The sequence below is a fragment of the Euprymna scolopes genome, chromosome 11 (assembly GCF_053919585.1).
Source record: "Euprymna scolopes isolate OS-2025 chromosome 11, ASM5391958v1, whole genome shotgun sequence".
Taxonomy (NCBI): domain Eukaryota; kingdom Metazoa; phylum Mollusca; class Cephalopoda; order Sepiida; family Sepiolidae; genus Euprymna; species Euprymna scolopes.
The window spans coordinates 2,675,001-2,688,525 of NC_136492.1; the positions used below are offsets into that span (position 1 = coordinate 2,675,001).

The 13,525-nt window shown below is 33.4% G+C and overlaps 1 protein-coding gene across 3 annotated transcripts in view; it reads left to right on the top strand.

Annotated features, from left to right (window-relative positions):
- LOC145287724 (NADP-dependent malic enzyme-like) overlaps positions 1-13,525 on the top strand; it is a 195,380-nt gene that overhangs the window by 60,380 nt on the left and 121,475 nt on the right. Inside the window, exon 1 of one of the 3 annotated variants that reach the window (XM_080135476.1) lies at positions 5,435-5,892. The exons of the other annotated variants lie outside the window; for them this stretch is intronic. Within the exon in view, the coding sequence (XP_079991602.1) occupies positions 5,846-5,892 (47 nt within the window). The 5' untranslated portion in view covers positions 5,435-5,845. Of the gene's footprint in view, positions 1-5,434; positions 5,893-13,525 lie in introns of those variants that run through there. 3 annotated transcript variants of the gene reach the window in all.

The following is a 13,525-nucleotide window of genomic DNA, read 5'->3' on the forward strand; positions in this document are numbered from 1 at the left end:
ATAAATAACCTGGAAATTTCTATGACTCGGCATGGTACATACAGTGCCTAACCTTCCCAAAATTTATTTAGAGTTTGATAAAACTCCCCCAACATCATTTATAATTTTAATTGATCTATTTCGTTCCTAATGAATCCCATGCTAGACGCCGCATTTCCACTATGTTACCTAGCTTCTTCTCTACTCTTCTGATGAGAAGCATTAGGCTTCGAAATGCCTTGGCATAAAGAGGCCCTTCTATCCCCCAAATAATTGTTTGTATTCCCTTATTGAATAAATGAAACAATCTATATTCACCAATATGTAGTTTTTGTGACTTCATCTATCATTCCTATTGTTCTCATATATATATATATATATATATATATATATATATATATATATATATATATATATATATATATGTGTGTGTATATGAGAGCAAACATGTTAAAAAAGCACCTTGAAAAAGAGTTAAAAACATATTTAATTTAAAAAGGAAACACCTATTAAGTGGATAGTCCTTAATCCGCAGGGTTTCGAAGAAATACTTTCCTTCTCATCAGAGGGTAGGAATTAGCAAAATGCAGGTTCGGATTTTCCATACAAAAATATTTGATGAAACTGCAAGTAAGTCAAAGATCTTACTTGATAACAAAAAGTGAAGCACAGGGAATATGGTGAAGAAAAAAGTGATTTCACGTGAATGGATAGTCTGGTGAAAGGTAAAGTATCCAATGACATTAAAATCCAAAAATGTAAATCCAAGAAAGTTAATTAAATTTCCATTCGCACAAGTAAAATCCAAGGGAATTGCATAATTGGAAGATGGTCCAAAATAATCCAAAAGGCCGAAATTCATGGAATAATTCACAAATAGATACAAGGAAAAGGGGAAAGAATTCCAATAATATTATTAAAAGAAAAATAAGATATGCGTTAGACTTGGCTACTGAGGTAAGGTGTAATAAAGACAAATGAGTGAAGAAGAAGAGAGAAAAAAATGAGTGAAGAAGAAGAGAAAAAAATTGAATGGTGATTGAATTAAATATAAAATAGAAAAGCCAATGTCAAAATGACGCAGACAAGATGACGTTAAAAGGCGCCAAAAATATAGGGCAAAAAAGAGGTCAACTGAAATGTACAAGTTATTACTTAATAAAATATCAGCAGAAGTTATTAAAAGACACCAAATGAAATGAAAGAAAAAATTTAAGGGGAGAGGATTGCCAGTGTCTGCAAGTTCCGGATAAAGCAAGTAAGTATGTAAGTAAATGCATATAGTAAAATATAAGTAAATATACATCCAGGATATGAATGTGTAGGTAGATTGATATATTTGATAGATAGGAATATTTAAAGACTAAAACGAAAATTGCAGATAAAAAACAGGCCAAACAAAGAAGAAATAAAGAATTAAAATAAAGGATTATTAAGTTATAAAATATTAAGAAAATATGTAGAAAAAACGATAAAGTTAAAGAAAAATTATATATATCTGAAAGGTAAAAGTAATAGCTATGTAATTTAAAAATTACCATAATTAAATTTGGACTTATGTTTACAGAAAGAGATCAGTTCGTTTTTAGAATTTATTATATTGTTACTGTGAGAGGAAGTAATTATAGTCATAGCTTCGGTTGTGCAGAGACGACATGACTTAGAGCCTGGAGTATAAGACTTAACATTTTTTATGATAGTCCATTTGATTGAGAATGGGGTATTATTAGAATTAAGTTTTTTTAATTAAAGTGGTTAGAGAAGTTCCTTGGTTATTATTAGAATTATGGTTGTTAAAAGAAGAAATGTGGTTTGATATTCTTTTCTTAATTAATGTTGATGTAGTGCCGATATATGTATGTATTTTATTAAAAGCTCAAGGTCTGAAATTAATATTAATTTGCTGATTTGTATTAGGGAAATAGTTTGAATTTTGTTCATTGTGTTCAACAAAGGGTGGGACAATGATTGTATGAGGACTATTTTGAAGGGGATAATGAGTGTTATTAGTGTTAGGATGGCTGTTAGGAGAAATATTATTATTCTCATTATTATCATTATTATTATTATTATTGTGCTAGTTGTATAATTGTAGAGTGAGGGGCTGCTCGAGTGGTATATTGGATTAGTAACTATATAAGATGGAGGATGGGAAGAAGGATAACTTGAAGACAAAATATTAATGTCTGTTATGAGAGGAGTGCGTGGGAGCTCAGTAATTGTGCATGAATATATAACATCTTTATGGATGCAATCATTATTGAGTGGGCAAGGATGTTTGTTATTACAATTACAGTTAGTTTTGGGTTTAATTGGGAAAGGGATTTTTTGGGCTGATTTAATTTTTTTGTTATTAGATGCTAAGATTCTTTGTGCTAAATTAGGCATTATTGAATAAGAAATCCTTATTGAGTTTTTATTGAAAATAGAACTATATCTGTGTGGGTATTTGAAAGAGTTTTGTATAATGCTGAAGAATTCCTTGGGTATGTTTTGACATTTACACTAAATGGAGGATTAAACCAAATATTTTTCTTTCTCCTGGTGCGACTGAGTGGGTTAGAGGTATTATGATTAGTATCTTGGTTTGGATTATATATTTAGACTGGTTCATTGTTATTGATAGCGGCAGATTTTGTTATTTGAACTGGTTTCTTGCAAGTCATATTGTGTGTGATTACAGATTTAAGGTGGCCAGCAGGAGGAGCATAATGGTTGTATTTAATCTTTTCATTGTGTCCTGAGTTCCTTAAGGCATTATTGAAGAAAGTAGCATTTTGATTAAAAGTTTTTTATCAGCAGAAAGAGCAGAAATGCTTCTAGAGATGGATGGTACTATAGATTTTATAATTGAGTTGGGGTGGTTAGAAGATTTATGGACGTATAAAAGCGTAAGATTAGGTTTATGATTGGGGCTATGAGTTTCGGTGTTAGGATTAAGTGTAACATCTAGAAAATTTGAAGTTTTTTTGTTTGGTTTGATAATTATAGAAAGGCCAAAGTTATTAAAAAAGTTATGCAATTTTTTAATTGTTTTGTTGTACTCTCTTGGCCTGGCTGTTGAGTAAAAAGGGCATCACCTCTATAAAGGCCCCCTTGGATATGTTTAAAGTGGTATTTAAGTTCTTTCAGTAAGAAGAGTCCCACTAAATCGGTAACTTCTGCAGAATCAGAATATCCCATCAAGATGTCAAAATTATCAGGGGTGTTCTTTCTAGTCCAAAACTTATTGTTAAATTGTATAAGGGACTTTCTCGCTAGGAGAATTAATTTTATTTCTAAATTAGTTAAGTCAGAATTTCTTTTAGCAAAGATTAGAGCCTTATTTAAAAGGATTGGAGAAATTGATTGATAACAATTTTGGATGTCAAAGGTTATGAAGTTAAGGAGGTGTTTATTTTTAAGGGAGACAAACCAATTAATTACGGAATCTGAATTTAGCCAAAGAGGGAAACCTACTTTTTCTTTAATAGAAGGAATGATTCTATCTAAGATATTTTTGCTTACAGTGCCTAAGTCAGAGTTAGATAGGCAGATAAATCTGATGGAGGGGTTGTCATAGAAATTAGGTTTATGATCCTTGAGGGTGAATCTAGGGGTACCCAGAGAAATTATTTCAGTGAAGTTATGAATATTCATAGAAGTCAGTAAATGTTTAGCTTCAGAATTAATGGAATCTAAAGTCTTAGGAGGGACTATTTTATAAGATTTATTAAGTTCTTTATACAAAAGTCTTTTATATGTAGGATAGTCAAGTTTATAATAATTTTTTGTCTGATCAGCAGGGACGAATATATGTTTATTCTTTTTAACTTTCTCGGCAAAATTATTTATTTTTCGAGTAACCGGATTATAATGGTGTTTTTGTTTCTTAAATTTAATTTTTTTGACTAAATTTAACATGGAATTCTCAAACTCCTCAAGGTAAGGGTTGTATTTGGGGTGGGCAGTGGTTTTTAATCTGTAAAATTTGGCAGCAATTCTTTCGATTTTCTTTTGTTCTCTATAAGAGTTGATAGGGAGGTCATTTGTCAAGATTTCTAGGTGAGGTTTGTCTTCAGAGAAAATAGGCGCTTTAAGTTTATTGTTAATGTTAAAGTCATAGTGATAAGCCTTACACCTTATATTTTTTAGGAAAGTGTTCAAAGCTAGAACAAATTTGTGGATATATTCTTGTTGGGTAGGAATAGGGATATTTTTGTCAGACAGAGGAATGTGTTCCTTTTCAAACATATCTGGAGAGAATAAAAAGCTCAACCAAGCGGGAACTTATAATAAAATAAAAATAAAAATTAAATTTACCAAAATGATCCAAGATGGTAAAACTAAAATATATTATAAAAATTAAAGAATTAATATTTATAAAGTTATCTCAACCAGATGTAAAAGCTATATATATATATATATATATATATATATATATATATATATATATATATATATATATATATATGTATATGTATATATATATATATGTATATATATATATAGACATATATATATATATATATATATATATATATATAGACATATATATATATATATATATATATATATATATAATTTGAGGTTGCTATTTTTCAAAAGTAGGGTAACCGATGAAATATAACGAGGTTAATACAAGAGTGCTCAATACAGAAGTAGAGCTAGTTACATTTTCAATTTGTCTTTACATAAGCAGTAATTTGTTGTTACACAGTCATGAGCATGTTTCGGTCTTCTAGTGTTTAGCAACTAGAGACCTCTTCAAGCAACAATACTTATTTACGAAAGCGGAATTCTGAACCTATATATATATATATATATATATATATATATATATATATATATATATATATATATATATATATATTCTCAACATATAGATATACATATATATATATACATATATATACATATACATATATATATATATACACATATATATTTATACATATATATACATACATATATATACATATGTGTGTGTGTGCGTGTGTGTGTGTGTGTGTGTGTGTGTGTGTGTGTGTGTGCAAAACAAATACTGATCTAACGGATTCAGTATTATTTAATGATGGGAGAAAGGTGTGATACGGTGAATAACGGTACTGACTGATGATCTGTGCGTGCCAGTTTTAAATCCAATCGTTACCATAGCAGCAACACTTTCACTAATGGATGTTGGCAACCTTCACTTGATCCATCGTTTAGGTATCCGATTGTAGAAATACTCGCAGAAACCAATGCCAACAACAGACTTAAGCCGATAAAGAAGATAAAAAAAAAAGGTTCGAACCACGCTGATTTGCACTCATCTGCCTACAGCATCTGGGGCGATGTTTTTATTATTAATTTTTATTAATTTCATTAGGTGAAGTTGTTTCCGCAACTGTTGTTCGTGAAATGCCATGTGCACCAAAGTTGCGATCACGTGATATCAACGGCGATCACGTGACAAAACGCGTTTTTTTTTTTCGTACGAAATGAAAAGATGCTTAAATACATGTCAGTCAGGTGACCTTCAGCATCCTTTCTACTCCCTCTTCTTCATCTTTCTACATATTACTACTGCTAATAAAAACAAAAAAAAAAACAACATTTTCCTTTATTATGTAAGTAGTTGATACTACTACCACCCACATTACTATTACTACTACTACCAGTGAGAAAGAAAGAAGAAAGAAAACGGACGGGAAAATCCTGTTCGTTTTTCATTTGTCCGTCTTCATTTCTCCGCTCCGATCTGCCAAACGGTTCAATCATTTTTTAAATGAAAACCCATTAATTGCGAGGAAATAGATAAAAAGAAACCAAAATAATATAAAGACAACAGCAAAAAGTGTATTGTCTTTTATTTCTTCAACAAAAAAAATATTTTCAGGACAGAATGGCACTTAAATTAACCAATATGTGTCGGGCTTTAACGCCTTTGAGGTAACTTTTTTTTTTTTTTACTTGTTGATTTTTTTTGTTTTGTTTTTAAATTTCGTTTATAAAAAAAAATGAAAATAAATCTGAAATTGTTCCCAAATGAGAAAAATAATAAAAAGATCTTTAATTCAACCTTAAAATAAAATTTAAAACGTTTATAGGAAGTAAAATTCGATTTTAAAACAACTTTTATTTAAAATTCCGTTTTCGTTTGTATTTCATTCATTCAAAATTTAAAAAAACAACAAAAACCTTAAACACGATTTTACAAGAATGTAAAAAAAAACAACAAAAAAAACAACAACCCAAAAACAACACTTATGCAGTTTAACACCCCCTAAAAGTAAATTTTTATCTGGTTTCCACCTTAACATTTCCTTTTAAAATGATAACTTTTATAGGTTTTCGGATATCCTGAAAACGAATATCGCACTTAAATTTTTCACAAATAAGTAGTTTTTCATATATTAAGCAATGTCATTTATGTTGTTGCTCGTGGCCATCTTTTGTAAGCACGGGCTTGCGCGTGGTTTCTTGGGGTTGCGTTCGCGTGTACCAAGATGGCCACCAGCAATAACATAAGAAATTACATGGCTTAATATCCGGAAAACGATTTATTTTACAGAAAATTTAAATGCAATCTTCATTTTCAGCATACCCGAAAACCTTTAAAACAGTCGTCATTTTAAAGGAAAATGTTAAGGTTGAAACTAGGTAAAAATTAAAAAAAAAAAAATTTTTATCATAGAGATTGGGTGGGGTGGGGGGCGATCACCAAACACTCATTAAAAACATTAGGTGCTTATGCACTTATGTTACCGTGCTATTTTTTTTTTTGGGGGGGGTGCTCAGATAAAGTCGACATATCGATTCTTTTATGTTTTAAGCAACAAAAAAAAACGGTAAAACTATACAAACACCGTGACAGCGAATTACCCCTACCCCCAACCCTAACCCTAACCCTAAACCCTAACCCTAATCCTAACCCTAACCCTAACGCTGTCACGGTGTTTGTATAATAATACCAAAAAAACAAGATTTACTTACTTGTCATGTCGAAAATAGTAATATATGCAAAAATTATGAAAAATCACCGAGTAAAATAACTGCTATTGAGTGCTATTGTGTCTTTATTAAAAAAAAAGTTTACCGATTTAAACAAAACGTCGGCCATTAAAGTGGCGAAAAGGAATTGTATTTGCAATCTTCAAGGTGTTTACATGTAGGGAAAATAAATGCACATCTCCCTTTTCCGTAAAAATTACTTTTAATTATAAATAATTTTCTACTTGAGCAATTTTCATAATTTTGGATATATTACTATTTTCGACATTACAATTAAGTACTTAATACCGTTTTTACTTTAAACGACATATTAAAAAAAATCGATTTTTTTTTTTTTTTGAATAATGGTACTTTTTACGACTTAACCCAGCGTAGTATAAACGCCCCAGCTCTCCATGTTAAGAACGGCTTTCGGAATAAACACCCCACAACCTCGAAAGCTGTTCTTCATGGGGAAGTTGGAGGTGTTTATACGGTGTTATATATATATATATATATATATATATATGTGTGTGTGCTGTTCAATAGATTAAACAGCTGAGCCGCGTTGAAAGACATTTTAAACGTTTCTTTCTCTCTGATTTTTAAAAATTCGTTTTTAGTTTTTGTTTTCCTTATTTTATTTGGTATTTATGCAGAGAAGATATCGTGCTGTTTTTTTTTTTTTGTTTTTTTTAATAGTATTTTCAAGTTTTATTGTATCCTTTGTTATTAAGTTGAATAGTTACAAAACGCCCTCCCCATGTTAAAAATGGATTTCTAAAAAAATATAACGTTATTTCACCATGGTACCTTTTATTTCAATAAATATTCAATCGTGTGTGTATGTATGTATGTATGTATGTATGTATGTATGTATATATGTGTGTGTGTGTGTGTTTCTCAAAGTTTTGCACAGTACACCTACAACCTACACACAGAAGCTTTTGAATTTTTTCATCCAAAAAATGAGTAAATTGAATGACGTCATCTTTTGGTTTTATTTGCAAAGAAAAAAAAAAAAAAGTCTTCAATTTGTATTTCCTGTGACTAACCGATTCTCAATGAATGAATAAAGACGTTTAAGAGAATAGTTTAACATCCACGACTAAATTCCTCCTTCAAGATGAGATTCTACTTTTTATAGGCGATTACTTGTAAGCACGTGTAAAAAGTTGGGCATTGAATGAATTTTCGGTATTTATGCATAATACGACGGACCGTGCTGAAATAACGTTATTTAGAAACCCATTCTTAACACAGGAACAGAGGAAGGGGCGTTTTGTAACCATTGTGTACTTTCACCTAACAACTTAATAAACAAAACACAACAAAATTGAATTTAATTAAAAAAAGATCACAGAAGTGCCGATTTTTAATGTAGAAATGATCCTTTTTGATATTGGAATTTCATGGCAGAAAACGATTATGTCAAACTGAAATAAAAAAAAAAATAAAAAAAAACTTTTGTGTGGGTGGTGGGTCTCTCTCTCTCTCTCTCTCTCTCTCTCTCTCTCTCTCATAAGTGTCCTTCGTATGGACAATGCAGTTTCCCATTTATGTGTAGGCGGAAATTTTAATCCGTATTTTTTAAAACTTTCTATTTCTTTTAAGTGTCTTTACTGTCTTAAAAAAAAAATAATAATAAAAAAAGATTACATCCCATCCTTCCCGGCCGGCCATGCTTTCCTCTTTTGAAAAAGAGAAAAGAGTCTTTTCTGTTGAATTAAAAAAAACAACTAATAAATTAGTTTCGCCTCATCACATATTTTCACATCGTTTTTCACTTTCTTTTTCATGACAATTTGGGTTTGTTTTGCAATCCACAAAGGTACGAAAAAGTTGTCAAAAAACAAAAAAAAACAAATATATAACAAATGCTTTATCAAAGGCAAGATAAGTTACTTTTCTATCTACGTTTTTAGTGTCTTTAGTATAAAATGTTTATTCGGTTCGCAAAACAAATAATATTGAGCGCTATCGAAGAACAAAAAAATGGCGCGATATATTTGAACAATGATGAGCCATATCCCCTTAAAGTAATCCAGTTCAACGATTAATACGCTATGGTCACAGTGACTACTGTACACTAATTAACCCTTATCCTCGAGTCGCCTCTGGGCCTTGATAAGTGATCACTCCTTTGTAAAAAAAAAAAAAGAAGTTTTCCAACACTTTTTCATGTTCGTCTTTTCTGTACTTGATGACCTCGCTATTATTAAAGGTGATTTTCCATCCGTTTTTTTTTTTTTTAACCTTAAAATGTCTTTTTTCAACTTTCGTTCACAAAACATTAAATTTTATTTTGTGAATATCTCGAAACAATTCAAATGAAATTAAAAATTCAAATGAAAAACGAAAAAGTTTTAAAATTCACGTTTGTAAACAAACGTTAAGGTCATTTCAGTTTTTCTTTCTCGTTTTTTTTTTTTTTTTTTTTTTAATCTATTTGGCCATTTACGTTTAGTTTCGACACTCTTTCGTTGATCCCAAGCAACTTTTTTTTGTATTATTGGTACTTGTACAGTTAAATTAAGACATTAAAAAAAATGAAAATATCGAAAAAAGATTATATTGTACATATCTGTTATGGAATGAAGTTCACCGAAAAAAAAAAAAAAAAATTTCGGTAAATATCCAGATACGCTAACACCAACCACTCTAATTTGTTTTTGTTGTTTTTTTTTTTTTGTATTGGTAATTGAGGTCGCTGACAACGAATCTGATAGTCAAACTTGGGTCAAATTTACCATTTAAATGGTATTAACCCCTGAACCCACGAACTACTTTTCCCCATTTTGCAGCTTCCGTTTACGCTACGCGCGCGCGCTGCAGCATAAACGACGGCTTGCTTTACCAAGCAAACTGCCTTCTCACATGGCGTATCAATCAAAAAATTACGGACTGACATTTTTTAATGACTTACAGTTAAAGAAAAGTACAACACACATTGGAGGGACCTTTTTTTTTTTTTTTTTTTGGCTCGCGTAGTTTTTAATGCGGTTTATAAAAACATAAGCACCAAACATTTTTATGTTTTTCGTTTCGAGGGGGATTCAATTATAGAACTTATGTGGCTTAATGGGTGCTTCTGCAGTTTAGTTAACTGTTTTCCCGTAAGTAACGCAAACGCACCGACATTTGCCAATTAGAACACCCAATTAACATTTTTTGAAGATTTTACAGTTTACATTGGGGGCGCGAGCAATTCGAACAAACCCACTGCCTCCATGATGTCTTGCTGATTAACCCCGACGTGATTGAAATAATACCAATTATCACACGAATCACAGCACACCATAGGGGCTGATCCGTTATAAGTGACCAAAAAAAGTGGGGCAGAAGAAATTCTGCTAGTGGAAATTCAGAATCACCCTTTACTTTCAAGGGAAAATATGCTTTATCGAATGGACCCCTCAATACCCAGGCCAAGTGAACTTTATCGTCATTACCAACGATTAGTCTAAATATTTTGCCTAGACTCCAGAAGGGTTGAGACTTATTTGGAGATTTAATTAGCACAATCTTGCCTACAGACATCTTTTAGGTGGCAGTCGTCCTGGCATCGACTTCTCTAAGTGACAACAAGTAGTCGTTATGCCAAATACGTTTAAATTTTATAAATTTATCCCTTAGTTCAAGGGAATGAAGAAGTGTAGTTCTGTTAGGAGGATCTGGATACAGTTCCTCAGAACCGTAATTATTGATTAGCAAGTGGAGTGGGGGGGGGATAGCCTATCTATAGAAAGTGGTTAGGGGTCAGAATGTCAAGACCTCTATCCGATGCTGAAATAAACATGAGCGGCCTATCATTTACAGCCTTTTTCACGTCTGAGAAGGCGATTAAGGAATTCGAAATAACCGACCTTCCTCCTGCCCAACAATATTTTTCAAACACTGTTTAACAGCTTTAATCAGCCTTTCCCATGCCCCCCTCCTCTTGCCAAGCAGAATAAAGGAGAATGGTACGGTGATTAATAGAAGTAGGCTTAAAATGTTCTTTAAAGTCATCAGAGATGAACACGGCTGATAATATAATGCCTGACGCTAAGAATGACTTGGCATTATCAGAATACACATGAGAAGGTACACCAAATAAGTTGGTGAACCTGATAAAGACTAACAGGAATGAACGTGTGCTCATGTCTGATAGTAGTTCAAGGTAAGCTCATACAGCAGGACATATATTTTTACGTCTTTTTCATTGTATTTAACAAAAAAATGCCCTGTAAAATCCACACCCACCTGTTTGAAGAGGTGGACAAAATTTACCCTATGAGAGGGCAGTTGAGACCCAGAGGGGGGCCTTGCAGGGTAGCGAATTGATCCTTCTTACATTTAATCCAACTACGGAGAAATGTCTTCACCACTTGTCTCACCGCGGGGATCCAAAATCCGAATAACTTAACTTGCTAACGGTTGAATTTGTTCCCATATGGTAGCAAATTAAGTGCGCTTCATTAAAACCCAGTTTGGTCAGGTGATGGTTTTTTTTCCTAACAGAATATGGGATTTTACTTTGAAGTTCTGAATGCATCCCCTGGTCCACATTAGACCATCTTTATCTAAGAACAAGCCAAGGAGCGCTACCCTTGGAGGTGCAACCTTATTTGAAGGTTGTTTTAAATCTAATTCAAAGGGAAAAACTTTGCTTTGCGTGCAAGAAATGAGCAACAATGTAGCTATTTTATAAATGTCAGCGCTTCAGTGTTGTAACTTATCACCGAATCTTAAAACATTTTCTAAGACATTAATTACCTTAGATAATGTAGAGGAATCAGATATTTTTAAAGGTAAACAGTTCTTGTCTAAGGCGGCTTCATCCGAGAACATACAGGAAACAATTTTCCTGTCGTTAAGACGGGGTAAGGGAGAGATGGGCCAGCTGATGCTATCTTGATTTAGCCAATCAGGTCCAGAAATTGAAAACTTGTGTGAACTAAGAGGTAGTAATGTCTTTAGTTAATAGATCCTTGGACCTCTACTGTTCCTGATATTCATAAATGACCTCCCCGACAAAATTTCCTCTGAGATGGGTATATATGCTGATGACACCACACTCTATAACGGGCACGACAGGAAAACAAATGAACACATATCTAAAGAAATGGCAGAAACACTAGAGGATGACCTCCAATCTGTAGTGGAATGGGGACTTAAATGGATGGTCATGTTCAATACTGCCAAGACTAAACTAGTTTCATTCAATAATTACAAGAAACCTTCTCTACCACCTATAGCAATAGCCAACAACTCTTTATCTGAGAGTACGTCTTTCAAGCTCCTTGGCCTAACGTTCACAGGAAACATGAGTTGGAACAATTACATCGAGGGCATTGCCAGGGCTGCTGCGAGGAAGGTGGGCTCTCTCTACCGTGCTAGAAAACTTCTAACACCCGAAAGTATCCTGTACCTCTATAAGGCCACCATTCGCCCATGTATGGAGTATTGCTGTCATATTTGGGCTGGTGCATCGGCTACTAGTCTCTCGCTCCTTGACAAGGTTCAAAAGAGAGTCGCAAATCTGATAGGCCCTCCTGAACTGTCATCTAAGCTTCAGCCTCTGTCCCATCGACGAAGCGTTGCATCCCTCTGCCTGTTTTACAATTATTTTAATGGTGAATGCTCTAACGAACTGCAAGCACTTGTGCCCCCATGACGTGAACACCCTCGACAGACCCGGCAGGCTGCAAAATCCCACTCCCACACTGTAGAGATCCCTAGATGTAAAAGATCTTTCTACTCCAGTAGTTTCTTCCCCAGAACTGCTAGACTTTGGAATTCCATTCCAGGTCCCTGCTTCCCCAACTGTACTGACGTGCAGAAGTTCAAGTGCAACGTGAACAGACATCTTGTTGCCCAAATCCCTACACAGTGCCCCAGTAGTTGTTGCCCCTGATAGTAGCCCCCTACACCAAAGTGGCAATGTGCCTTGTTTGGGGTGAAAATGTAATAAAAAAAAAAAGATTCGCTGGATTATCTGGCAAAGACACATACTCGAATTTAGAAAGTTTCCCAAATTTGAGGTTAATCTCCAAGGATTTATTTATATCCGATATACTGTTAGAGAGCAAAGTGGGCCTGGAACCACCAGGACACACTGATTTCATAATCCCTGGGAAAGCTGACTGATATATTCATGGTGCCTGGATCAGCCAGGATCCCTCAGAGAAATGCGTCATAATGACGTCCATCGTCAGGGGAAAGCTGACCGATATGTCATTTGTATTTTGACGACTGGAAATTTAAAAGAGTATTTGCCTAGGTGCCTTGTCTGCATAAACAGTTAAACTTGCTATTTTTAAGGTTTGATGGGTTTTTTGTTGTTGGTTCCCCGACAAAAGGAAGGTGAACCTGTAAATTCACTCTTGTCCGTTCGTCTGTTCATCTGTCCGCACTTTTCTCAATAACTACGCCTTGGAATTTTAAAAAAATTTTGCACAAACATTAAACATGATATGAGTAAAAAAGTAACAAAATGGATTGTCCGGGAAAACTCCGGTTGCCCCCCCCCCCCCCCAGGAGTGTCTTTCTGGTTAAAATGGCTAAAATTGACACTTTCGTGCTTGTTAAAAAAAATTTGATGCCTTGG